Here is a 27,607-nt window from a genome sequence, read left to right as displayed (position 1 = left end):
CTTTACCTTAACAGCATTGAGGTTCTTAATTTACCGATTTCCATATCCAACATCAAGGTTCTTACTTCACCAAAAGCATGGTTAACTCAAACTCGTCGAGGTTCTTATGGGATAAACTCGAGGTTCCTGGCTTCCTGTTTTCAAAATATGGTGAATATCAGCATGTCGTATCATAATTATGAATGATCATATTTAAAATCCCTAAATGCGTTAAGGTTCTTAACATATTGCTTTTCATATGACAGATACATCAAGGTTCTTACAGTAATTTTACAGAGCTATATAATCAAATTATTTCGAGCTTCTAGCTCTTTTTTTCACAATATTATCATCATTACCACATTGTATCATTTTTAATGATGAATAATCATAATTAAATTCTTACTTCACCAAAAGCATGGTTAACTTCAACTCATCGAGGTTCATAAACCCATAATGGGATAAACTCGAGGTTCCTGGATTTTATGTTCAAAACATCAGGTGCAGCAAACGGAGCTATTCTTTGAAAAAACTATTCCGGGAGCAATTTTTGAGGGCAGGGGAAATTTTAATTTTGCTTTGGCAGGGGACATATTTTTAGATGGCAGGGGAGCACATTTTAGGGTTTTTTTGTCGGGCATGGCAGATATCGGTTGATTGTCCCCCGGGGAAAGGGCTTGGCGAAAAAAAAGGAGAGAAGGGATGCTACTTTTAAAACGGGGACAGGGTAAGTTGAGCCATGGTCTTTTCGGTAGAAGGCCACTGCATTATGTGTCTGCATGGGAATGTTAATTTTCAGGGGAAATTTTTTCACAAGGCAGGGGAAAATCGACAGGCTTTTTCATCTCAGGATAGGGTAGCTTCATGTCTGCAGGGAAATGATATGACTAATACTGAGGGAGATTTTTTCCAGGGCAGGGGAATCGGCAAGTTTTTTTCGCCACAGGGCAGGGGAGCTTCAAAAATTGACAGTGGGGAGGAGAAACAGGCAAAAATAAGTGGGGAGTGGGTTAAAATGAAGTTTGACTGCGGGAGGGTAAGTCAAAAAATTTTCAGCGGGAGGGCAAATTATGAACAGCTAATTAATTACCCTAATGACTTAAAATTATTCAGTTCACATTACTCATCATGCACAATATATCTTGTCACAGTAAAGACCCCTTTAAAAGTGCATTGTTCGTTGGCTGCACCTGAAACATGGTAAATATCACCATGTCGTATCATTTTTAATTATGAGTTATCATATTTAAAATCTCTGAATGGATTGAGGTTCTTAACTTACCGATTTTCATAGCATACATCAAAGTTCTTACTTTAAACGGCAAGTTAGTCAATCTATTTCTAGGAATAATCATAATTAACCTCTCTAATACTATGAAGGTTCTTAACGTATCGATTTTCACACTCCACATCAAGGTTCTTACTTCACCAATAAGCTTAGCAGTGTTCTTACTTTTAACTCATCGAGGTTATATCTACGTAGTGGGATAACCTTGAGGTTCCTGGCTTCTATTTTCAAAATATGGTGAACATCATCATGTCATGTCATTTTTAATTATGAATTATCATATGTAACCTCCTTGAACGCATTGAGATTCTTAACATACCAATTTTCATACCATATCAAGGTTCATACTTTACAGAGCTATGTAGTAAAACTATTTCTAGATTCTAGGTTTTCTTTCTGGTAATGTTAACCATATTTTGCAAATGGAAACAAAGATGCTCAAGGTTATTTGATGATATGGGTATGCAAAGTAAGAATCTTGATTTGGGATATGAAAGTTTGTACGTTTACCAGAACCTCATATTGGGAATAACCTCACGATCATTTTTCAAGTGAGCTGGGGTGTCTGTTCGCATAATCATCCAACCAGGGCCACTTAGTTCTATTGGCGTGGGTAGATTGAAAAGCAGTACATTTATCATATCTCGTGTGCACAAACCGGGACAAGCGTACGCATACCTACCGTCATTCATTATGACCGGCAAGCTATGTCTTTCGTACATCTGATCGTGCACCAGGAAGCACAATCTCCAACGAATACGAGGCAAACATAATACTTCATAGCACCGCGTCGGGAGGAGGTAGACTTTTATGATCTCCTAGCCTTGCACTGTTACTGTATCACATATCGCCAAAATAGCTTCGTTGAACTTGGAGATTAGCCACGTTCGATGGATCACAGTCCCTAGAGGGACTGTGGATGGATGAGGTGACCAAAAGAGTGTAATAATTATGGTGTTCTTGTGGGCGGATTTCATTGCTGGGCTTGTAGGAGGTAAGTACGTAAAACTTGGAGGCACAATTAAGCAGTCCGTATTAAGCCAGTCACATGAACCACCTCCCTGATTCGGTGGCCGCCATGATCATAGTGATTCTGACGGCGTTGGTCAGTCCACGATCCCTCTATCAAAGACTGAAAGAGGGACCGTCACTGGTCAGCTGTACGAGTATGGCGAGAGTACATTGAGCTTTTCTTTTGGTTCGCCACCTCAAAACATGGGAATCGGCATAGCCTAGCCAAAGCTAGACTCTCGCCAGTCGCTTGTACCGCTTGGTCTCGCGTATTGGCGTAGCTTCCGGTCGTGCCTTCGGCACTCGGCCTCACGCCTTCGGCGCGCGATCGCCTGCGCGTATACGTTGGATTGCTACCGCACTTAATAAAGTGACTCCGGTCAAAAGCAGGCACGAGGGACTGTCGACAGTCTAAGTCAAAGCAGACCTTGACAAGTATGCTGCCACGGAAGTACCTAGCGGACTGTACCATTATTTCTTAGGGGTGCCCAAAAGGTGTCAGGGCCTGAATTTAGCCGTTAGACAACACTTTTGCCAATTATAACTATGTGCAAGTTCAATAAGTCATAAATTTTGTCTTCTCAACACTCTGAACTAAGTTCAACAATGTACTAGTTCAAGAAATCCTGCATGGGAACGGGTTATTTATTGTCGTTAAAACTATTTTGTTCATGCACATGGACATGGTGCTGTAATAGAATATGTGAAGAAAGGTGCCAAAATGAATAGGTATAATCCACAGCAAAAAAGGGATTCTGCTCGACTACAAAAGTTGTTGTAGAATGTGTGAAGTGGGGAGTCAAATGGCAAAAGACATTACAGGACAATAAAATTTGCCTGGAGTGAATATGTCTTTCACATCTTCAGAAATGGCACAATTTCTCAAAAGATAGTCACTGGTCTCTTGGCCTTCAGTGTCAGTGGTATTCTTGCAGAAATTGGAAAGAAACAAACTGTCCTATGAATTATTTGTCAATCCTTCAAAAAGTGATATACCATTAAAACAACTACTGCCACAAGTACACTTTGTCCACTGCTAGTCCCCTTCCATAAGTATGCATATCTAGTCCCTCACAACCATTGACCACCCCTAAAGAATAATGGTACACTCTGTCGGGTACTTAGATGGCAGCATACTTGACAAGGTCCGCCGAAGCCGTACACTCTCGCCATACTCGTAGGGTAGCAAACACGTAGCCCTGCGTACGATGCTGTGAAGCACAGAGTATCGTAGGCAGGGCTAAGTATATACACCGCAAAGCACATGTACATTGTATCTTCCCCTCTACTGTCTATGATTGTATTAGGTAGACACTCAAAATCATATTGAGCATGCACGCTCAGTCATGTACATGTTTGGACTCCTTGAATTAAGTTTTATTAAAACTAAATGAATACAGCCAAAGAAGAATATTACATCACTATTGGAGTTTCTTATGCAAATTTACATTTCCAATTCCAGTTCAAATTTGAAGAGTAGGCGGGTAGATGAGGTGAAGTTAGACAGTGTGATGGGTTTTTATAGTTACTGAGCTCCAATTAAACTGTAGAGATAGAGATACTCAACTATGCTTTCATATTGACGAGCAAAAATGCAGTCAGCCGTCAAAGTATGTTATTTGAAAATGCTAACTACCCTACTAGGTTTGTTTTGAGTACACCCTGCAAATTGGCCATGAAATTTGCCTGATTTTTCAGTAAGTGTCATTAAATGTATGGGTCATCATGATTCTATTCACAAGTAAATAAAGTGTGTACTGTTTCAGACAGACACCTTGCAGTGTAATTCATTAACTTCTGCTTTACTTCCTTCAGCAGACACATGAATGAGTAGGAAAGACAAAGTTCATCTCTACATTTGATTTATGAATAAGTCACATGTATGTCTGATTCACTTTAATCCGTTCGCCCCAATGCTCGATGAGTAGGTCCATACCCACCATTTTTACAAGAATTGGTTTGCAATGGACCAAACCATGGTGGTCAAAGGGTTAAAATAAGAACTTTTATCATTGTTTGATTTTAATATTTAGGTGGAGCTGGCGTCGTTGTTGGACACCCACTGGATACTATAAAGGTCAGTACACGGTGTCACCTTATTGATATCCACAGGCTAACATGCATGTACTACTTACAAGCTGCTAGTCGATTGATCGTAGATGACCAATTGCTGCTGCCAGATAAGCAGGTCATCCTCCGCTTTAAATGAAGCAAAGTCCATGGTTTGGTCATAAATTGTGACTTTTTGTAAGAGAAATGCCTCAAACAGGTGTGTTCCATGGTATTCCAAAGATGGCAATCCTATTGCGTCTTACTTGCATTGTTACTCTTTGAATATTAATACATCAATTGGACCTACCGATATATGGGGGTATATAACCATCAGGACTATGGTGAAGACTACATGTGCAGCATTTTGCTCGAAAGAATGACATTATCTTTTTCAATGTACAAGTTCAATACAATTCCATGCTCAGAATATGCAGTCCATTCGAACTGGCAGAGTCAAGATTTGATGGCGGCTTACACCTAATGTAACAGACGCTGCTTCACCTGCCAATAACCCAAAATGTTCAATTGTTCTCTTTCTTTTAGAAATGTTTCAAACGCTATGAGAAATTTAATATGGCAAATCATTCTCATGATCAATGGAAAGTAGACCACATGCACTAGTCGATCATTGAAATTGATTTGTAGCCTTTATAATGTACGGTATACTCTGTGCGGTATGCCTTTGTAAAGGTATAGTCCGTACATGTACATGTAGTATTATACTCATATACATATATATAAGGGAGTAAGAATCTGTGAGGCAGAGAAATTAAGTAGTTTGTGCAACCAGAGCAAAGTAATAGTCTTGAAAAGTTAAATTCACTGAAGCTAACAATTCTGGTAAGTCCTTGGAATGTATACATAGAGTGATTTTTACTAAAATACAATGGTGTTTAATTTGTGAAGATTACCCGCAAAATATCTTTTGCAAACATTTTTTCAGAGGCAGATTGAAATTTGCAAAAAGTGAAATATGTGTGCATTGTGGACATGACTTTTTTCATTTCCCTATGGAAGAATGGCCTGCCTGATGATGTCAGGAAAGCGAAATGACATGTAGACACATGTGAGCTGCTGCTATTCTGTCAAGTCTTTCTCTACAATATTGGAGCTTGACTACTGTGCATGAACATTTGAATGAAGAAACAATTAATGTTATTGGAATGTAATCAGACACGGAAACATTTTAATAATGCAACAATTTCCGTCAAGATAGGGAAAACCTAATGTGAATTGTCCGGTTTTCTTATTCAGGTCAGACTTCAGGCACAAAGTCTTGGTGCTGTGCAATATAAGGGTATCTTTGACTGCATTTACAAAACGCTCAAACATGAATCGGTAAGTGCCGTTCTTTTTGAAACCAAATCAATTTTTATTTCTCACTTTTCAATGGACCTACTGCTGGGCAGCCAATACTCAAAGAGATTACATGCTTTAACATACAGGTACATGTATTTGTAATGGTAAATTTCTATCATTGTTCATTGTGAATGACATGGTTATTTTGTGAATAGTGTGGTAACAATAGTTTTTTATTTAAGGAAGTTACCAATCATTACTTTGTGAAATTCACTTGCTATAGCCAATAAATTCAATTTATTTTAGCCTAAACTTGATCACCAGTGACAATTACATGTGAGAATTGCCCCAACTCATTGCATGTATATCATTTTGTTCAAAATTGTCATACTTTCTAGAATTGCTTTGAGGGTAGGAAAAAAACAGAGAATACTTTATTTTAATGTCACAATGATTTTATCCAAAATGCATCAGGATGTATTATGTGGTAAATTTCAGTCTACAAAAGATAAGCCTTTGTTCAATTGTTCTTTTGTGATATCCTTTTCTTTTCAGCATAAGTGTGTATAATCATTTGCGTGTAATTTTAGGTTCAGGGAAAAATGCAACATTTCTATGCATGTGTGTATGACCTGTAGGAATGTTGTTTTAGGGACCGTCGATAATAAAAGCTGACGCACGACAAACGTAATTCTTTCATTTAGGGGGGAAGGGGGTAAAAGCTCATTTCGTTTTGTGTGCATCAAAATTGCATAAGGATTTTCGTTTATTGTTTTCTAAATGGGAAGCTGAATTTACTGCAGGATTGTGGAGTACAAAAAAAGAGTTCAAACATGAATTACAAAAGAAACACCGTCTCAATTTTATTTTTGAATTGAAATTGATACACTTTTCTGTATAGAGCTGCGCAGTGCGGTACGCGGTGCAGTCAACTAACATTTTGAACATTTTGACATTTTGAACGCAATACTACCTTCGCGTTCATCGAGAACAGAATGACCACAAAATCCAGAGACAAAAAAGACAACGAAAAGACATAAATGTGAAATAAAAACTAGCATGCTTTTTCAACGTGAAACATGTACGTGAAACATTTCCTTACGTGCGAAGTACATTAAAATGTTCTGTCTTAAAAAGTGAAACTCGAGAGCGGAGGTTTATTAATCAATGTGCACTTCCGGTATTTTTTCATTGGCGTGTGAATCGAAGAGCTGTGCGTGGGTTTGTCAGAAACGGCATCATAATATGAAATTGATTTTGCATAAGAACTTTTGTTTTGAAGGGGGAGGGAGGGGGTTTCAAGTAAAACGAAAGAATCACATTTTTGTGCGTCAGCTTATGTTATCGACGGCCCCTTAGGCTTCATGTAGTCATGTTTAAAGAATGCAAAATTTGAAATCCCAACTCGTTGTCACTGATGATGAAATATCGGGTAATGTCTCTTGTAGGTTTTTGGTTTTTACAAAGGAATGGGTTTCCCTCTGGCAACAATCTGCATCCAGAATGCCGTCATCTTTGGTGTTTATGGCAACACCCTCCATAGGCTGAAAGCTTGGCGAAATGACAGTAAGCCAGCAACAAATACCGACATCTTTATTTCTGGTTGCGTTGCCGGGTTTGTGCAACTGAGCATAGCTTGCCCAGTGGAGCTTGTCAAGATTCGCCTGCAGATGCAGACACATGGCCGAGGTAAACAAATGTAGATGTTATCTACTTTATATATGAAAAATTACTACATACTGTTACTCCTGATCACGTTCTCCCAAATTATTCTGACAATCCTTTCTAGAATCAAGGTCCTCCACCTCTGGTCTGGAAAATAGCCACTGTCAACGGTAATAGGTGCACATTATATCCCTTCTGCTGAACTTACATATGGACTGATGTCATTAGGAAATGAAATACAGAATCAGTCACCATTAATGTCCATCTACATGTACAAGCATTTCCAGGATTTGTAACAGCTTTGAAATTCTTACCACATTTCAATTGGAATTCCACTCATAATGAATTACTGTCATTGGTGGAGGTAAACTGAGAAATTACTTATCAGAGATTGTTACTGCTTTTCATCATTTACATTTTAAAGAGTCATATCTATCCATCAAGTGGTATTCTGTCTTATGTCCGACAGCATCTGCTGGCAAACAACTGCGTCGCTTTTAGTTTTAACCTGCTTACCCCCTAATTAGCAGGTAAAACCCGGAATTCGAATGGACCACGTGCGGTACAAACAAACCGACACATGTGAATGCACATACAAGAATGTGTATTTCCATATGTGTTTGTACACATGTGGGTTGGTTTGTACTGGCATCACGTGATCTCTTGGACATACTGAGTCTGTAGAACGCATTGCGTCCTTTTTATTCCAGATTAGAACCATTCCCTGTAAACAGGTCCACACTCCCCATTGATAACACAAGGTTTGGGCCAAACCACAATTATAGTGAGAGAGTTAATTGATACTGGTGGAGAGCTGACAACTGACTCCGCTTTTTGCCAAGTGAATACAACCAAAGTTGCTTTCCTTTTTTGCCATTTGTTTAAGTACAGTGTACCTTTCTACATTTTAACTGAAGTCCATGTGCACTGGGCGAGCCACAGTTCTGTTGTTTACCACAGTTTTTGATCAAAAACAGTTTTATTGACAAAGCCATTTTCGTTCAGAATGAAAATTGCACTGACCGTATATTGATTCAAGTGGAGAATGAAGTTAATATTGATACCAAGTACAGAAAATAGCTCAAAATTCAAAATTTTTCTCTTTTATGGTCAAAAATTAGCCAATGATTTGACTTCTGTTGTTTCAAATGTGGCAGAAATAAGAAATATATCACTACTCTTCATAGAGGTGCAATAGTATCAGGTACTGTACTTACTAATTTGATGAATATTTGTACATTTATACCCTGGGGAGATTAGCAGACAAATTCTCAAACTTCCAAGCTTAGCAACTTGTAATAGCAGTTTGTTTACTGGCAACCTGCTCCAGGAGAATAGAAATTCAACCATTTCCAGACTGATGGTGGAGAGACCATGCTAGAAAGAAAGATTTGAGAAAAGGCAGGAAAGGAAAGCACAAGGATGGCCAAGAATCGTCTGCTGTCATCAAACAGCCATCTTTTCATATGCTGATAACAGACAAATATAATTAATTACTAAGATACTACGGTACATCTGTCGATAACTTATAAGCTTCTCTTCAATTTTAAGCATTTATAGCTGACATACCGGTACTGCTTTAAGATGATCTTTATGTGCTTATTCCTTTTGAAATACATAACATTGCTTCCTCATTTTCATGACCTGAAATCTGTTCTCTATATCACCCTCCTATGGATTTTACTGCACTGTCTTGCCTTATGAGCTTTGCCAAAATTTTGTGTGTAAAACCATTTGATTTGTGAGTACAAAGATTGATTGCATACAAGCTTATTTAACTTGCTCGGAATTTCTCTTTATAAGTTGAAATTGCTATGACTATGTGAAATGAATTCTTGACCATGTTGGGAATAGCATGATGATAATGCAGTAGATTTCACATCCTTATTCCTAAGCAGAGGTGTATTTCTTCCTTTGTTGCCATGCTGTAACAAAGCTTTAGTACATGTAGCAATGTTAAAGTTACGGTGTCTTTGCTAATGTTAGATATTTTGTTTGTGCTTTGTGATGCGACCTGGCTTGGCGTCCTGTCTTAGAACAGCTGTACAGCTCAATGCAAGCGGTGTGACTTTTTACCAGTAATTAGAATACTTTCCCACACAGGCAGGGCAAAAGTTTCTGGTAACTTTACGCAAAACTTTGTGTAGATTTAGTGAGATACTTGCTGCAATGATGTAGCTGGTGGCTTTTCCCTAAAAGTTTGTTGAGGTGAAAGCTGTGGAGTGCATCTCTTCAGCTTTTGAGTGGCCTGACATTCAGTTAATTTAGTAACAGTGTTAAATGATCACTGATTGCCCTTGACATACTAATATTTCAGGTTAATCGTGATATATTACATTATCGTTACGGTATCTGTAGTGATGGATAACAAACAATAACCACCAGTTTTAGTCAATAACTTCACGGATTTGAGGGTATCAGAAATTGTGACCTGTGACAGTTACATATTAAAGGTATACTGTCACCTGTTCCAATTTTGCCACAGTTACCATGGAAAGAGAAAATCTAACCAATCACAGATTTTAAGCGGGTGGCCGCTTTTTAAAAACAGCGCCCTCACATGGGCATTTTGAATACAAAGGAACGCCCCTTTGACCATATATGAGCGTTTTCTAGATTACAGGTGACTGTATACCTTTAAATGTACTCTATCCTGCAATCCCTTGTTCACACTGGGATGCCTATCATAACAAGCTGTGTCAGGATCATTCAAAATTCAGTCAAGATGCAGCTTCACAATGATGATTATTGTGCAACCCATTCAAAGTTAGCTGATCTTACCTGAGAAAGCTCTGCCATCACCATCTCCATTTGTTAAGTTTACAGCAACAAAGTAGAATTTGACTGTGAGGGAGGTACATATTTAAGAAAGATTTTGCAGCCAAAAGAACTGTACAGTTGACTTGCATATAGCTATCTTGCCATAAAAGATTAGCTCTTACATATGCAAAAATGGCTTTTCAAATGCAATATAAAGGCTCTGGTATTTTTTATCAGCTTTTATCCTTCCTTGTAAGCACATTGATTACTTTGATAAAACCACGGGGAAGCACCAAATCACAAATCCTTCTGATGATATCAGTCAGGCAAAGGAATAATAATGAAAACTATTCGACAATGTACTAATTTGACAACTCTACAGAGATGTTGGACTACCTCGTGTGGCTGTATCGCATGGTGGAGTTTTCTTCTGGTTATGAAAAGCTTTTATTAGCAAAACACACAACCATATACTCTTACACACACTGTCAATCACTGTACATAAGGCAAGTCTCACGCGTCCCTTGCATTCCGTAAGTGCACCATAACAGGCAGACAGTATGGGTACTGCTTGAAAGGTCTTCCAGTGAATCTATAGGTCTTCATGAATCAATGCAGACGGATTTATTTTATCATCTTCAACACCGTGATGAAGACAGGGATAAGTCTGATCCGAACATTTTCGTTGGAATTTTGCCGCTTTTGATATCATCCGATACCTTCTAGGAAAAGGTAACTATCGAGCTAATACCTTACCATCAAAGCCTCTCTGACTCTCACTTTTGTGCAATTTATTTGAAATGAAAAATTAAAATTATCATGAATTTGGTTTTTGCCATATCATGTGTTTGACCCTATATCATCAGTTAAGAAAAGCTTGGTTGCTAATTAGTAATAAACGTCCATCAAGAGAAATTGTTGCAAAACCGCTATGTAGAAGAACAACTCTATGTTGCATGGGTTATTAAGCTTGTTTTAAATAATTCAATTTGATATTCATACCATTGTTACTCATCATACGCATACTTTGCTAAGCGTACATGGTTGCAGTATACGGTAGATGCAAGTATGTAGAATGACATGCTTTAAGTATTTATGGGTTCAGTTTCTGACTCCTGCATGCTACATGTGGTTACAAAAGTGTTCCACAGTTAAGTAGTTTCGCGGATATCATGCAAAAATCTAAGCCAGTCAAGTTCATGACTGTCCCAGGGACCATGGAATATTAATTTAAAAATAGATGGAAAACAAAACCCTTTGACCTCAAGTGTTTTCCTCTACCATTAACAATATTATTGAAGTGTGGAAATCCAACAGTGAAATTATGAATTAAATTTGCCCTGGACACAGTGACTTTGGTTAAATAGGTTCTTGACAGTTGAAAGTGTTGATGGTATTTTGAAGTTTTGCTTCTCATAGGCATGTTTCAATTATCCACAGCTCCCTGAATAATTTTATCAGGCCTTGTAACAGCATGTAAAATGTTGTCCACTGACTAACTATTTGTTCCTCATTCATTCAATCATGCATTTATTCAGGCTGACTGTTTGCAGCCACCAAAGAATGCTCATAGTGAATATGTTAATTGTTTCGTTCAGTCAGACAGAAATTCAAAATTTAAATAATTTACATTGATGCCATCCTTGTGGCTCCAACATTTACGCAAAATCTTTCTTGAGTATTTGAACTATTGAGGATTGTCAGCTTCCATATAGTCTCCCGCTTCCATGGCCACAATGTAGTTTGGTATGTACCAGGTTACACTCTGTATGTCTGCCCATTCACTGTAAACACATTAGTACCTGTGCACAGTTAACCAAGACATGTGTAGATGTACTAATATCATGCGCTGAAATTTCAATTATCGTCAAATATTAAAATGGAATTTGGAAAACGAAGGAACAAAAATCCAAATGTTGTGAAAATTAAAACTCAAGAGGTAGAGGTTGGTGTGTTTTCATATTTTGTTTGTATATAACGTGGTCTGATGTAGCTGTTTTATTAGTAATGCTATTATGATATTTGTAGTATCTATTTTCCAGTGTTTTTTCTTTCATATTCCTAATTTCATCTAAATAATTTAAAAGCAGTTTATGCTTTATTATGCCCATTCCTTTGATGTTGTCATAGAGATTTAAGTAATTTAAAATTACTTTGTAAAATCTTTGTAAATGTGTTCCAATATTACCATGATAAACAACATATTTTTAAGAATATTTTTCAGTATTTTGGTAAGAAATTTTAAGAATTTTGTCATTTTTGACAAAGAAATATTTTCCAGGAACCACAGGGACTAACATGACTTATCCTCAAAAAGATATTTATGAAAGGGTGTTCAAACGGAAATGCAGTGTGTGCAATGCCATTTTTCAGACCTCTTTCTAAATCTGCCATAAAGCTAATGTGGCGATATCATCAGACGTTAACGCACATTAACCCAGATGCTATTGCAAGCATTTAGAACCTGACAAACTGTGACACTCAGCTGGGTAATTTGATTACTTTGATGATCAACACAATACCTACCGTATATCTGGTGACTGTCGCTCTGCATAATAAAATAGAGGACAAGGTTTCTTTCTACTTGTCGCTTAATTATCTGTCATCATCAATTTACTTGTTTTTGTTCATCCAAAACTAGTATATCACAACATGAAACAGCTACTGACATTCCCTTATCAGATATCAGACATTTTTTTAACTTCAACTGCAAACAGTCTAGCATATATCCACTATGCAGATCAAGATAGAGAACTTGATAGAAATAGAAATGCTGTTAACAAAATGTGTGCAAGAATGTTGTGACTTTGCATTTGCTGTACAGTGCCAGGCATGCTGCATAAGATCTGCAAGTCCATGACACCTGCTTGCTTAATTGCATCTGCATGCTTGTATGCTTGCTGCATCTTGCATGCTTGCTGCATTGTACATGTACACTCAGTTTCACTCTTTTATTGAACTACAGTAGATGCAGTGACATTCAACGGAATCAGTAACACATTCTGTAGTTCACGACGAATTTTATCATCTCACTAATGTGGATGAAACATCCTCAACAAACATGTCATAAATTCTCTCAAACTAAAATTACTGCAAGATATCAACATAAATTACATGAAGAGAAAATCTGTAACAAAAGATTAACCCTTACTCATCCATTTACTGTTGCTGTGTCTGTTAGATACATGGTATAAAGTCACTATATTGACAATGGAGTGAAATTTAGAAAGTGAAGATCTCATAAACTATGACTACCTGTTGGTGATTTAAGCATACAAGGTAGTTGTTATTCATCATTGCATTTCAGGTACACGATATACCGGTGCGGAGAGAGTTGTACCACGATACCGAGGACCAATCCATTGTCTAGTTGACACCTTGAAAACAGAGGGCATTCCAGGCTGCTACAGGGGACTGTCCATCATGATTTTCAGAGATATACCTGCGTTTGGTGTATATTTCCTTGCCTATGAAGTGTTGTGTAGGAAACTGACACCAGAAGGACAGAGCCACCCCAGTACTGTTGCACTGCTCATTGCTGGGGGTCTGGCAGGATCTGCATCATGGGGCTGTATCAATCCACTAGATGTTTTGAAAAGCAGATGGCAAGCAGATGGTGTAAAGGAACAGAAGTATCGCAGTATATTACACTGTATCAGGGATAGTTACAAGACTGGTGGATATCGAGTGTTTTTCACAGGGCTGACAATAAACTGTATCCGTGGATTCCCTGTTAATGCTGTCACTTTTGCTGTATACTCACTTCTGCTCAGAGCTCTGGGGGGAAAGACAACTCAGTGATCCTTGTACACCAAAAGCTTCAAGGTGCACATTCACCATTGATATGCCGTTTTTAGAATTAGAATTGAGACCTATGCAACCTAACAATTTAGGTTGTTAGAATTTGAAATATGGCTTGGATGATAGCAAAGTGACAATTGTACCGTTCCTTATGAAAGCAGATTTTTCACATCTTTTGTCAAAAACTTTCAGGTATATTATTCGTTTTTTGCACATCAATGTGTGTACTGTGTTGTAACTAGCTGGAAAAAAATCACATCAACTACATGTACACTTGATCAGCATTGAGATCATACCATTTACTACAATTGTACAATGTTCTGTGAAAAGCTGTGAGTGACAAAAGTTCCGGTTACTGTAAATCTATCGTAAATCAACCCAAAAAGTTGACCAGTGGTAAATCCTTTTGCAGTCTTGAACTTGGGTAATTCCTTTCTTAATCATGACCATTGGTAAATCTAATCTCAGTTATGACCAATAGTAATTACCTTCTCAAACCAGCATTGATCCAAATTCAGTTTGACCAATGGTAAATCCTATCTCAACCTTGACAAATCATTTCTCGGTCCTGAACAATGATGAATTCTTTTTGCAAACCAATCCTTGCCAATGCTAAATCCTTTTCATTTTTGATTGGTTGTAAATCCCATCTTGATCTACACCATTTGTAAATCCTATTTTAGTGTACACCTATTGTATGGTGAATCCTATTTCAATCTCGACTAGCTCTGTCTCAATCTTCATCAAAGATAAATCTTTTCTCAATCTTCCACCAATGTTAAACCCTTTCTCAAACTTGACTCATGGTAAGTTGTTTCTCAATCTTTACCAATCCTATCTAAGTTTTGACCACATCCTATCACAATCCAAACCCATAATAAGTTCTTTCTCAATCTAATCTTTAGCGATGGTAAATCCAAATTCAACGCCAACATATATGGCAATTCCTTTCTCAGTTTTTACTGATGGTAAATCCTGTCTCAGTCTATACCAATGATAAGTCCCTTTTCAATCTTGACCAAACTGGCAAATCTTATTACAGTTTTTGGCGATGGTATATCCTGAATTCTCAATTTTTGCCAATCATAAACTCTCAAGAGTTGGATGACCATGGATGTAAGTGTGTAACTGTCCCGCAAATTTAATTTGATTTCTATCACACACACACACACACACACAAAGTTTAAGTGCAGTTCTCTGCGTGTATAAGTCATGTGACAGTCTTTTCAGCAAAATTTGGTTATCAGTTTTTCTTGGACATTGTTTTACTTTTAAAATGTTGTAAACAGGGTGTTCAAAACTTAACTGCCAGTCACTGAGTACTTAATATTTGTAAAGTTTCTGTCCTAGGTAAATGAACTAATATTTCAAATGATGGTAAAAAATATAGAAAGCTGGAAGGCATTTCTTTTCCATTTTTTCATCACATGAGGAAAAGAAGAATGGCAGCTTCTGCTCCTCACATACCACCATTGTATAAATTGTGATCTTGTATCATAAATCTTTGGCTGACAGCTATTAAAGGTATGCTGTAATATTACTCATATTACTTAAAGCCTCTTGCCTTTGTCTTCTTCGTTGATTCCCCCTGGGAATCCCCCTGAAATTATTTTATGATATGACCAAATATGCAGGAGATTTTCAGGGAATAATTTGATGAATCTGTATACAAATCTGAATCCATTTTCATAAATTGATGTAATGCATAACGCAAGACCATGCATCTACCCTTGTGCCATAATACCATTATTTGTTAGCCCCATGAATGAAGTTGGGGAGGACTTCTAGATTGAACTCTGTCTGTCCGTCCATCCATCTGTCTGTCCAATCTTTGGTAGCTTTGTGCATCTTTCCATCTGTCCAGGCAGATATCTAAGACATGCTCAGGTCATTTTCTTTCAAACTTGGCACAAAGATAATTCACTATGGCATGCAGGTCATTTTGTTTTTTCAAAAAGATCCAACATGGCTGCCAAGTGGCCATTTTTTTCTTAACTTTTTCATGTCTACACTCTCATAATATATAACCACATCTTTTACCCAACTATTTCAAAAACTTAGTTTAACTAATTCCATTTAGACATGGTACTATACAAGGTCAATATCTTTAAACCTTTTTCCGGATACACTTGACCAGTTTCACTTAACCATGAATTCCGTCAATGGCTTTCAAATTTCAAGTGGGACTATACCAGGGATTTATAGAATATCATGCGCAATGGTAGCATAGGGGTTTAAATCTTGCAAAATTTCAGGACTTCTATGATCTCAGGGCATTATTGCTGAGAAGACATCAGCCTCTGAAATAATACATTAACGCTACGACAAATGCAGTGTAACATTCAACAGAAATAGTGGCACATTCTGTAGTTCACAACTATTAATATATGGATGAAACATTGCATCCTCAATAAACTGAAATTACTGCGCGTGCAAGAAATCAACATAAATGACATGAACAAGAATCCTACCCATCCTTAACCAACTTACCCATACTTAAATATTGACGAATATACTAGAAGACCAAAACATTGTTGTGACAAAGATACAGGGTAGAATTATAAAGTCACTTTACTGGCAAAAGAGTCAACTTGAGAAAAAGTGAAGATCTTGTCAACTATGTCTACCTATAGTTGACTTGAAGGCACATGAGCTGCAACTTTTGACATTATTTTCATGATTTTATATGTAGATTAAAATTAGTTCATAGAAATGTTCTTACTCAGAGATGTTTACTGACAAGTATAATTATCCACTGAGTGGGACTACATGGGGAGGTTTCAGTGAGATAAATAATAAACGGGTGCCGCATCCAAATATGGCCACCTACATGATAAGCAGCGTAAATGGCGCATGAACAAATACAACATGGTGTAACCCACTGAAAGGACAGGAAAGGGATTCACTTCACTTTGACAAAAAATTCTCTGTTTTTCACATAAGATGGCAAGATTTTGAAAAATGGCGGGAAATTTAAAATGAAAAAAATCTGTTGAATTTCTTGCCTATTATGCTACAAGCAAATGTTGTTGAGGCATAGTTAATGACAATATCGTTCAATTTGTAGATTGCAATGAATATCTGAGGAAATTTGAGATTGGACAAATTTGGTAGAGTTGCAGCTCATGGGCCTTTAGGAATACAAGGCAGTTATCCATCATTGCATTTCAGGTACACCATGTCTAGAGAAAGTTGTACCAAGATACAGAGGGCCAATCCATTGTCTTGTCGACATCTTGAAAACAGAGGGTATTCCAGGCTGCTACAGGGGACTGTCCATCATGACTTGTAGGGATATACCCGCTTCTGGTATATATTTCCTTACCTATGAAGTGCTGTGTAGGGAATTGACACCAGCAGGAAAGAGCCATCCCAGCACTGTAGTGTTGCTCATTGCTGGGGGTCTGGCAGGATCTGTATCATGGTTCTGCATCAATCCATTCGACGTTGTGAAAAGCAGATTGCAAGCAGATGGAGTTAAGGCACAGAAGTACCATAGTGTATTGCACTGTATCAGAGATAGTTACAAGACTGGTGGATATCGAGTGTTTTTCACTGGGCTGACAATAAACTGTATCCGTGGATTCCCTGTTAATGCTGTCACTTTTGCGGTTTACTCACTTCTGCTCAGAGCTCTGGAGGGAAAAACAACTCATTGAATTCTTGCACACCAAAAGCTTGAAGGTGTACATTCACCATGTTGACATGGATTTTAGAATTTCAAATGCTGCCTTTTAAGAGTGTTAGCAAAGTGCCAATTTTGCCCTTCTCATAGCAGAATTTTTCAAATTTTTGTCATCAACTTTCAGGAAAAATATTTGTTTTTTGCATATCAATGTGGGAACTAGCTGTATTGTCAAAGGAAAGCAACGTATCGACTACTTACGATCAAGATTTAGATCATACCATTTACTACAATTGTACAATGTTCTGTGAAAAGCTGTTGGTGACAAAAGTATAAATCCTATTTCAATGTTGACCAGTGTTAAATCCTCTTGCAGTCTTGAACTCTGGATTCCTTTCTGAATCATGACCATTGGTAATCCAATCTCAGTTACGACTGATAGTAATTACCTTCTCAATCCAGCATTAGTCAATGGTAAATCCAAATTCAGTTTTACCAATGGTAAATCCTATCTCAACGTTGACAAATCATTTCTCAGTCTTGAACAAAGATATATTATATTCTTTTTGCAAACCAATCCTGTCCAATTGTAAATCCTTTCTCAATGTCAATAAAGTTTGATGATATCTCAGTCTTGCCCAATGGTAAATTCTTTGTCAACTTTGATTGATCATAAATCCTATCTCCATCTAGACCATTGGTAAACCCTATTTTAATCTTTACCAATCCTATCTAAATCTTGAGCAAAGATAAATCTTTTCTCAATCTTTACAAATAGTAAATCCTATCCTATTGCAATCTATAGACCCATAATAAGTCCTTTTTCAATCCAATTTTGAGCAATGGTATCCAAATTCAAGCTCAACATGTATGGCAAATCCTTTCTCAGTTTTGACAGTGGTGAATCCTGCCTCAGTCTTATTCCCATGGTGAATCCCTTTTCAATCTTGACCAAACTGGCAAATCCTATCCAAAATTTGGCCAATGGTATATCCTTCTCAATTTTGGCCAACGGTAAACCCTATCCCAATATTTACTTGTGGATGCAGACAGTTAAATGCCATTCCAGACACCAGTGATGTTTTTTCTTTGCACTGCATACACGTGAGTGGATGTAGTACCTTCTGCTTGCATCAACTAGAACTGCACTCAATCAAGAGTATGATGACCATGGTTGTAAGTGTATAACTGACCTGCTAATATAATTTTATTTCTGTCACACACAAAGAAAATGTAGATGCACGAGTACTAGGTCATATTTTATAGCAATCTTTTCAGTAAAATAACTGGGTCAATGGGATTTTTTGAATATTTTATTTTTAAAATGCACATATTAATTTAAGCTTTTCTTGTATTTGTCTGTGTTTTACTAGGGGTGCATAGAATAAAGAATAACATGTGCAATAGTAGTGTAGTGGTTTAAATCTTGCAAATTTCATGACTTCTGTAATCTGAGGGCATTATTCTTAAGAACATATGTCTTTAAAATAAGTTAATACCATGACAAATGTAGCAATGGTGACCTATGTAAAATACGTGTTTAACTTAAATTATCATGGTGTGTTGTAAGACATGTTAAGGAGTCTTGTGTTGTTTTGATAAATTGTATGGTGTACATCACAGTATCTTGTAGAGATTATTATTTTTGTTCCAGGAAGTTTTGCACTCTGTTTGTGTAGTACAGGAGGTCAGATACTACCTCCTAAGGAACAGACTTTATGAAAAGTTAATCTCTTAATATTACCTTTGATTATAGTAATTTAACCTGTGTAGAATTATGATGAAAACTAACAGAAAAAACCTCACTGCTGTGTAAATCTTTGAGGTGAATTCTATGGGATTATGTACTTCACTAAAAGATAGAACATATACCATTAACTGTCTGATATTGAGATGATGGGCAATCTTATGAACTATGAACGGAGTCTATGTGTGACACTCAATGTATCATATTGTTACATGGACGTTGCTTGAGGTCATGGTCAGTTTTGAAGGTTTTCATGTTTGTGTGACATGTACAAAATATAGAGAAACACCAACTGGTCTTCTTGACCAAATTGCTTCACTTATGGAGCCACGTCAAGCGTAATTGAGGCCCAGTAAGTTCTGAGGTTTCCCTTCTTTCTGTCAGGTCCGCCATCAAGAGGACAAGCCATCGTCAACTACAGAGGGCCAATCGACTGTCTCGTCACTATCATCAGGACTGAGGGTCTCCGTGGTTGCTTCAGGGGTTTGCTGTCCACTGCAATACGTGACACTCCCACGCTGGGTGTTTACTTTGTGACGTATGAGACTCTGTGCCGGAAGTTAACTCTGGAAGGGCAGGCTCAGCCCAGCGTGTGGGCGCTGTTCCTTTCTGGAGGAACAGCCGGCATTCTGGCAGGCGTGGTAATGACGCCCATGGACGTGGTCAAAAGCAAGCTGCAAGCAGACGGTGTGAACAGCCAGAGATACCGAAGTGTCTTGCACTGTATAACAGACACTTTCAGAACTGGTGGAGCTAGAGCATTTTTGACAGGGATATCATTAAATTCTCTTGGGGCATTCCCAGCCTATGCTGTCATGTTAACTATCTACTCTCTCACACTACGTGTATTTGGTGCACAAAGCAGAGCAGCTGCCTAGTAAAGTGTATTGATTCTCATCATGCCAATCTAGATGTTACACACTCAACTTTCTTTTCATGGACTGTACACAATGAACAAGTCAGAGAAATGGGGTATTTTGACATAAAAAGGATAACTGATTATTTTACTGATTTTGGTTCTGAGCAATTAATTCCCTAAAGTTAGGTGTTTAGAAAGTATGAATGATAAGGTTTAGTAAGTTAAATACTTTGGGGCAGATTTTCTTACAAAGACGAAGAGCAGCAGCTTGCAAACTTTTCAATTTCTTTGCCAGTATTGCAGAGATTTCGTAGTTTGTGTCACTTGATGTCCTTCATCTGGCCATGTTTTGGAAACATTGAACTTCCTCTTGAACAAACCACTGCTCTGATTGATCGACATTTGATATATATATCATTGTGTTTTGGAATGCTTAATGAAACTAATAAAACTTGTTGCTTTTAACACGTAACATAAAACAGTGAAAATTTGGTATACCGACATTATTTTGAACACAAAAGATTGAATCAGGTTATAAAATGTCTTCTATGAATTTCACAGCAGAACTGTATTGGTACACTGGAAGATCCATCGCTCGAGGGCGCTCTCCACGTTCCCCCTCTTAGCGTAGAGAGTGCCATTGAGCAACTGATCTTTCAGTAACTGTATCGGCTGCCAGGGTACTTGTTTTATTTGGTTCACAGACTTGAAAAGTTCTCCAACAACGTGAAGGTCATTTACGATACAAGTAGACATTCAATATTGTTTCACCCAAATTCAATGCACTGTGGTGAAGTGCTCTGTGGAAAAGAAGCACTTGATGCTCAAGCAGTTTAAAAAATAATCAAACTCAGCAAAGCATAACTTGCAATGCCTAGGAACATTCTTGTATTCTCTGGCCTAAAAGTAGATTTTCTTATCATTGTTGGCCCATGGATTTTAATCATACCGGTACCTTTCCGTGTCATTGCTATTGAATCCTGAACCAATACACTGGAAAAAAGGAACTTGGGTGTTAGGATCAATATTACATGGGCATTGCTATGTTTTATCAGGGAAAAATATTATATGCTTTCAGTAGGGTATTGATTGTATTGTATTTCATCTCAGCAGGTTCTGTTTTCAGGCATAGTTTATGCTTTTCCCCACATAATGAACAAAATTAAACAAGCATCTTTTGTTTAATGAAAAGATCCTACAACAATGAGCTGTGAGAAAAGCACTGGAACACTTTTGTTGTCATGGATCATTTATTGTATGTCAATAATTTGAGTGCAAAAAGTGTGTACGATTACCTTGATATTGTGGTGGGCCTGTTGTGTGTGTCCATCTTGGGTTAAACTGAAGCTTTATATCTCTCTATTCCTAGTTATGGGCTACAGCACCTACAGTAGAACACATTCCTGCACCAATTTTCAACAATAATGTTGGAAAAGTAGAATTTTAGACTCTACCAGTAATCTTATCATGATTTCAATTTTATTGCTGCGATTTTATGAATTTGTTTTAAGCCTTGAGTAAAAAAATTGGAGTGAATATTGACACGAATTATACATTATTTTCCAAAGTAGCACCATGACACAACAACGCTCACATACAAATTGTATCTCAATAAACACTCACACTCGCAGATCAGTAAAGGTTTCAGATCAACTCCATATGCAAGAAATACTGCAACAACACGAAATATGATTAATATTTTTGTCATGGCAGCAGCCATTATCTCCACCCAGCTGGAAATCACTGATAACTGTTGCAATTTCATATTATTTATAAATCATAGAAACACAGATTTTGGTAATATGATGTCAAAACAGGTCCAACAATCAGTATTATATGTGGTGTTAGCGACACATATACTACATCTTTTAATAATTACTGTTGGTAACAGAGAGTTCTTGTGCAAATAAATGATTCAATACGGTACATGCAGCTTTTATGATTGCTGTATTTGCAGGCCAATTCTTGATGCCTGTTATAATCACTGTCATGGTTTTCATTGATGTGGAGTGTATAATAAAACAGGATGAGAACTCTGTGAGTACGAAAATCTGATCACAGTGGGATATGAATGGCAAGTTTCATCAATCAGGCATGTTGTATTCAATGGCCATGTTGTCCTGAATGAATCTGTAAAGCAATGTATTGTTAATAAACAGACATGAATTCCATTTTTCCATTTAAGTTAGTATTATACATATTTATATATAAGTCCTTGTTAAGATTTTGATACATGGGGAAATTATTTGGGAACTGCTGAGTAACTGTTGGCCTCTAAAGGATTGCAGAGTGCTGTAATTTTCTCCCCCTAAAATTTTAGTGCAAAGTTTTACCAATTTTTATGAATTTTTCTGTAATTTTTTGATATTTTTTGACCAAATGGACATCACATTTCATTTACTACAGTTTTTTCTCAAAATTTTGGCAAAAATCTGAGAAAAATTGACTGGGGTTTATTTTATAAAGGGGACAAAAATAGACTTTGGCACTCAAAGGGTTAAATATATCTTACAATGGGAACCCTTGTAACGTGAGGATCCTCAGTAAAATTTTACTTTGTTATTTATCCTCCTTTGTAAAAAATTGTCTTCATACACACTTTTACACATCCTATTTGAAATCAAAAACCTTTGTCTTTTATGCTTGTTTAAACATTCGGTGTATTGTTCCCATTCATTTAGTGTTTTTACCCCAGAAATGTATAATGTAAGGGTTTTATACTATCAGAATACTTTTCCATATTAGATAACCTTGTTATTCTTTACACTGCTCATTCCTGATTCATTCTTAGAGTGAATGAAAGTGCTGAATACATCGATCAAACAAAGCTGTATTTTATTATATTTTTACAAGGAATGGTTTTGGTGCTCTGTGTAGATTACTGATATTTTCTTAGATTCATATTGTATTGTTGTAATTTTTCACTGACTATGCTTTGTTTTTCTGTATATTTTGGTTGTGTTTGTTTTTGCTTTTCTATGAGCTTGTCCTTGAAATAAACTTTAAATTATTCCCACATGTCGATGCGGAGAATTTGCCCCCGTTTTTTTGCAAAGCAGTACTTTGGTGTTGGTTTTTCAAAAGAATCAATCAAACTTGTACAGCTGAGAATTTGAGCATCACGATAAAGTGCTCAATAATGTGGTCAAGTTCAACAAAGCGCATCTGGTATGCAATCCTTGAGGCTCAAAGAACAGCGCCCTCAGTGTGTTATGGTATGCTACCATATGGCATTCAGAAATTAGCTGCGCAACCCATCAAAATATGGACAAGTTTGAATATGACAACATATTGACCAAACTTCATGTAATAGCCCTGAGAAATCTGTAATATGTCCAAATTTCACAATTTTTCAGTTTCTTTGGAATATGTAACAAGACCATGTAAGTATGTGAAATTAAGTGCATAATGGTAAAGTATTCCAGTTCAACTGGATTGATTCATCTTGAATTACAAGAAAGGATTGATTTTTTCTCTTTGCACTTGTGGTGATGCTGTCTGGACAGGGAGGCTTATGAGGTTCTTTGGTGAGGTATTCTCAGTAATCTGATTAGATGGTATTCTACATGTATGTCCCGCAACACTGCAAACCTGACAATCTTCCTTTTCTCGCATCTCTGTACACTATCCTTTCATGAATTAACCCTTTCACCACCATGGTTTGTCCCAAATCCATTGTTTTCTATGGTAAAGTTGGACCTGTATACAGGGAACTGGGGGTGAAAGGGTTAAAGAATGATGAAGTCTTGCCCATCATTACATCCTGTTCCGTGTATTTCAGGTCAGACTTCTGGAGCGTTTTCGAACTACATGTACAAAGGACCAATCCACTGCCTTGCCACAGTCATCAAAAGCGAAGGCTTCCGTGGCTGCTTCAGGGGCATGGTGACCACTGCGGCACGTGACATGCCATCATGCGGCATGTACTTTTTAGTGTACGAACTCCTTTACCGTAAACTAGCAACTGACGGGGAAGCTCGGCCAAGCATTTGGGCGTCGCTCCTAGCCGGAGGAACAGCGGGAGTCATCGCATGGGGCTTGATCACCCCGATGGACGTCGTCAAGAGCAAGATGCAAGCAGACGGTGTTAACTGTCAGAAGTACCGAGGTGTCTGGCATTGCGTTACAGACACATACAGGACAGGTGGAGTCAGAGCGTTTTGCACCGGCCTGTCGATCAATTCACTGGGAGACTTTCCTGTCAGTGCCGTTGTGTTTGCCATGTACACACTAACTCTCCATGCATTCGGAGAAGAGAGTCGAGCAGCTGCCAAGTGAAATGTTTCATCCGTGTTCAAGGTCTCTGCTGATTGTGCCATGTTGCGTCCACATGATCTCAAGTTCTTCAGCATTCCTCTGTGTTTTTTAACCACAGGACTCCAAGTCCCTGTTTGTAGGGCCTTCCAAGCATTGAAAGGATAGCAAGTTTATAAGGACGCTGTCTACACACGGTATTGAACTTTCCAAAATTCATAATAAAATACTTTATGGATTTACAAAACAGTTATTGCTCTCAAGTAGGAGTGTGGCATGGTGGACATGGAAACTTGCTTCACAAGGAACGATCATAAAAAACATAGTAAGGAAACTACCAAAGAGAAAGACCCAACAGTACTGTAAACTGGCAAATTTAGCTTTAAGGTAGTATGTGCCTCGAATGTGAAAGACTTAAAACTTTGCTCAAACTTTCCTTAGGGAATCTTTCAACCATTGTCTTTCAAAATCAAGAATAAATATCGGGGGTCACCTTGCAAATTTTGGTACCAGAGAAACAAATAACCCAAGATTTTCCGATATTTGAAATTCAAAATGGCCGCCAACCCTCTGTTAACTCTATGGAGAAAAATAAAATTTTTGAATTTCGAAAAACTAAGACAGTAAAAAGTTTTCTTACACCAAGAGCTTTAAAATGAACCCCCACAAGAAAAGAATTGTAAAAGTTTGAGAGTCCGAATGTCTATCCCCGAGGCGCGATCTGCCGGTACCGTAAGTTAGGAGGAAACCATTTCTGACACCCCTGATCACCTCATGTGACATTGTATGTTCACTATCATTGATTAAGAGATGATGGAAAATTTATTGTTTCGTTTACAGGTGAATTCTCTTATCGAGTTGATGGGAAAAGAGACATGAATTTGTACAAAGACTGTTGCAAAAATAAGTTGTTGTAATGCGTAACTTTTACTGCTGGCAATATACTTATTCATGTGCCTGAATTGCATTATCTTAGAAGAGTTTACAAGATGTTACATCATTGTAAATTTGCAAGAAAGTTTACATCGATCCACTCGCTGTAATGTTAGTTAGTCTTTGAATTTTCTTACTGTTTTAGTACACGTTAAAAATATTTTTGTATCTGCAACCTGTCCTTAGGGACACCTCTCTAATCAGGAAACCTCTTCATTAAGGACAGATTTATCAAACCAAAAGTCGCACGTTGAATAGAATTGCACCTGTCTATTGAGGACACCTGTATATTAAGGACACTTTTTCCATTCCCGAAGGTGTCCTTAATAGACTGATAATTTTCACAAATGCATCAAGCATCATTTGCTTTGTAGACAAGTCAGGTAATTAGTTGCCACAGACTTTCAATACACTCAAAATATCACAAACAAAAAACTAATTTTCATTAACAGACATTGTATTCTCTTAGTAACTGAAAACCGACTTTGAAAGATATTTTCATGACCTGCTTTGACCATTATTGAACAGAAGAAAACCTGTTCATCAGATTGTGTGCATTTTTACTTTTCACAATTACAATAAGTTCAAAGTTTGTTATTCCCCACGAACATGCAAGAGCCAACGTGTTGTTGTTTCTGTCAGACTTGTGTTGATGCATGTACAGTGGATGTAATTTGTAGGAAAGTAATGCTCACTGAACACATCATTGCTACATATTTGTCTTTAGTCTGAATATGTGCATTTCCATCGACTCTACTTTAGATTACAATCAGATATATAGAGACGTCTTCATCTGTGCAACTCTTTTCCATGTCATCTTTTAGTAGGTGAGAACAGCAAACAAGCAATGTTCACAATGTTGCCGTCTTTACAGTCAATTGTAATCCTACAAAGAAAATACTTGTCTGTGTTTTTATTTAATATCTTATTTGTATTCTATATTATATGAAAGCGTTGTCAATACCAGTGAATTTTGTGACATCATCCCCAAGATTATTATAGTAACTGATAATGTGTTTGATAATCAAATATTGTGATCCCAGATGTTTTCTACGTCTACAAATTCACTGGCATTGCCAAAACTATAAAATAATATCAATAATGTACCCCTTCCGGGCCCAAATGGACACGAGCAACTATGCACTCCATTATGTACTCAGCTTTGCCATGCAAAGTTTGCTTTCATCCATTATGGTCTGGGAGGGGGCCTTATTGGGTAAATAAGTGCCTACACATCACTGTTTCATGTCATACTTGGTCTTGACTCAGAACATAAGATGACTATAGGATTTATGTCTTCAATATTTAAATAAATCTGGTACCCTTTTTTATTTTGATGTACCGGTAAATATATGGTTTCTTTTTTTTGTGATCGTCTATCTACAATTTAGCACTGTCATCCAGAGCGCAGCCTTTACCCACATCCAAAATGATCCGTATTTGCATGTTCACTGGATCTCTTGAGCACCTCTAAGGCAGAAGGGATTCCAGGCTGTTCAGAGGCCTTCCCACTGTGATATTCAGAGATGTTATTGCATCAGAGATATAAAAAGGAAAGGACAACAGGGCATTTCTTAATAGTGTAATCAAGGGTTGTGTGTTGAAGTGAAATAAAGTACTTTTGTATATTTTGATTTAAAGCTATCAGCAGCCTTTATTTAAATCCAAATGTATGTTCAAGGTTAAGTGAAAAGGTTCATCAATGATTGTCAACACTTTAGAAATTCTTACAATATTCAAATGCATGAAAAAAATGGTATCCGTTCATGAATATTCTTTAAGTATGGAAATGTGATGATAATTACTCATGATAATATTGCACATTCATGTACCTCTCATGTCGTTTACCATATAAGTAACAACCAAACAAGCAGCTCCTAGAAATTTGTCTTCAAAATGAATTATGGGCTACAGAGGGCGCTGTGCCCAACGTGATATTTTACTGTGTACTCATTGGTTTTGGTTGCGGGCAGCTTGCTGCGGATCCGTAGCCCTACCACTCCCTTTGATGGTTGTGTTGGGCCCCACTCCCCCAACACAACCAGCAAAGGGAGTGGTAGGGCTACGGATCCGCAGCAAGCGGGCAGCCTGAATCAGTTGGGCATAAGTTGTTCATGACCGGTCTATTTCTACATATTTCTTTAATTAATCTGTTAATTTGAGTTACCATTCATGTAAATCTCACAAGCAATGACGTTTTATTGTTACATATAGACTTTTGGTTACTGTATCCATTTGCTGCATGATTGTCATTAAGCTATTGTACTCGACAAGTGCTGTGATTTTTCACAGTGATAATTTCCACGAAGAGAACTGTTGCTAGGTATCAAAGAT

The 27,607-nt window shown here is 37.4% G+C and overlaps 1 protein-coding gene across 5 annotated transcripts; it reads left to right on the top strand.

The window, feature by feature from the left end:
• The first annotated feature begins 1,870 nt into the window (after nucleotides 1-1,870).
• On the top strand, nucleotides 1,871-27,002 carry LOC139145109 (solute carrier family 25 member 45-like). Of its 5 annotated transcripts, XM_070716061.1 has the most exons (6): nucleotides 1,892-2,157; nucleotides 2,190-2,261; nucleotides 4,312-4,355; nucleotides 5,585-5,668; nucleotides 7,078-7,318; nucleotides 23,868-24,498. In XM_070716061.1, the coding sequence occupies exons 2-6, from the start codon at nucleotides 2,219-2,221 to the stop codon at nucleotides 24,362-24,364; spliced, it is 909 nt and encodes a 302-aa protein (XP_070572162.1). In that variant the 5' UTR covers nucleotides 1,892-2,157; nucleotides 2,190-2,218; the 3' UTR covers nucleotides 24,365-24,498. The 5 variants fall into 5 exon arrangements, with proteins under 5 accessions (XP_070572163.1, XP_070572162.1, XP_070572161.1 ...); XM_070716062.1 differs by lacking the exon at nucleotides 23,868-24,498 and adding an exon at nucleotides 19,612-23,113 and having other exon boundaries at nucleotides 1,871-2,261; XM_070716060.1 differs by having other exon boundaries at nucleotides 1,892-2,261; nucleotides 23,868-27,002.
• Nucleotides 27,003-27,607: the final 605 nt, after the last annotated feature.

This window comes from Ptychodera flava, chromosome 12, assembly GCF_041260155.1.
Source record: "Ptychodera flava strain L36383 chromosome 12, AS_Pfla_20210202, whole genome shotgun sequence".
Lineage (NCBI taxonomy): Eukaryota > Metazoa > Hemichordata > Enteropneusta > Ptychoderidae > Ptychodera > Ptychodera flava.
The sequence above is the reverse complement of the archived record's forward strand: the minus strand, read 5'-3'. Positions and strand labels throughout refer to the sequence as shown.

What these genes read in the sequence shown, in the direction of transcription:
- LOC139145109 (XM_070716060.1), top strand. Translation starts at nt 2,219, where the DNA reads ATGGTGTTCTTGTGGGCGGATTTCATTGCTGGGCTTGTAGGAG. An exon ending in AAACGCTCAAACATGAATCG is followed by an intron (nt 5,669 to 7,077) that starts GTAAGTGCCGTT and finishes TGTCTCTTGTAG; the next exon opens with GTTTTTGGTTTTTACAAAGG. An exon ending in GATGCAGACACATGGCCGAG is followed by an intron (nt 7,319 to 23,867) that starts GTAAACAAATGT and finishes CGTGTATTTCAG; the next exon opens with GTCAGACTTCTGGAGCGTTT.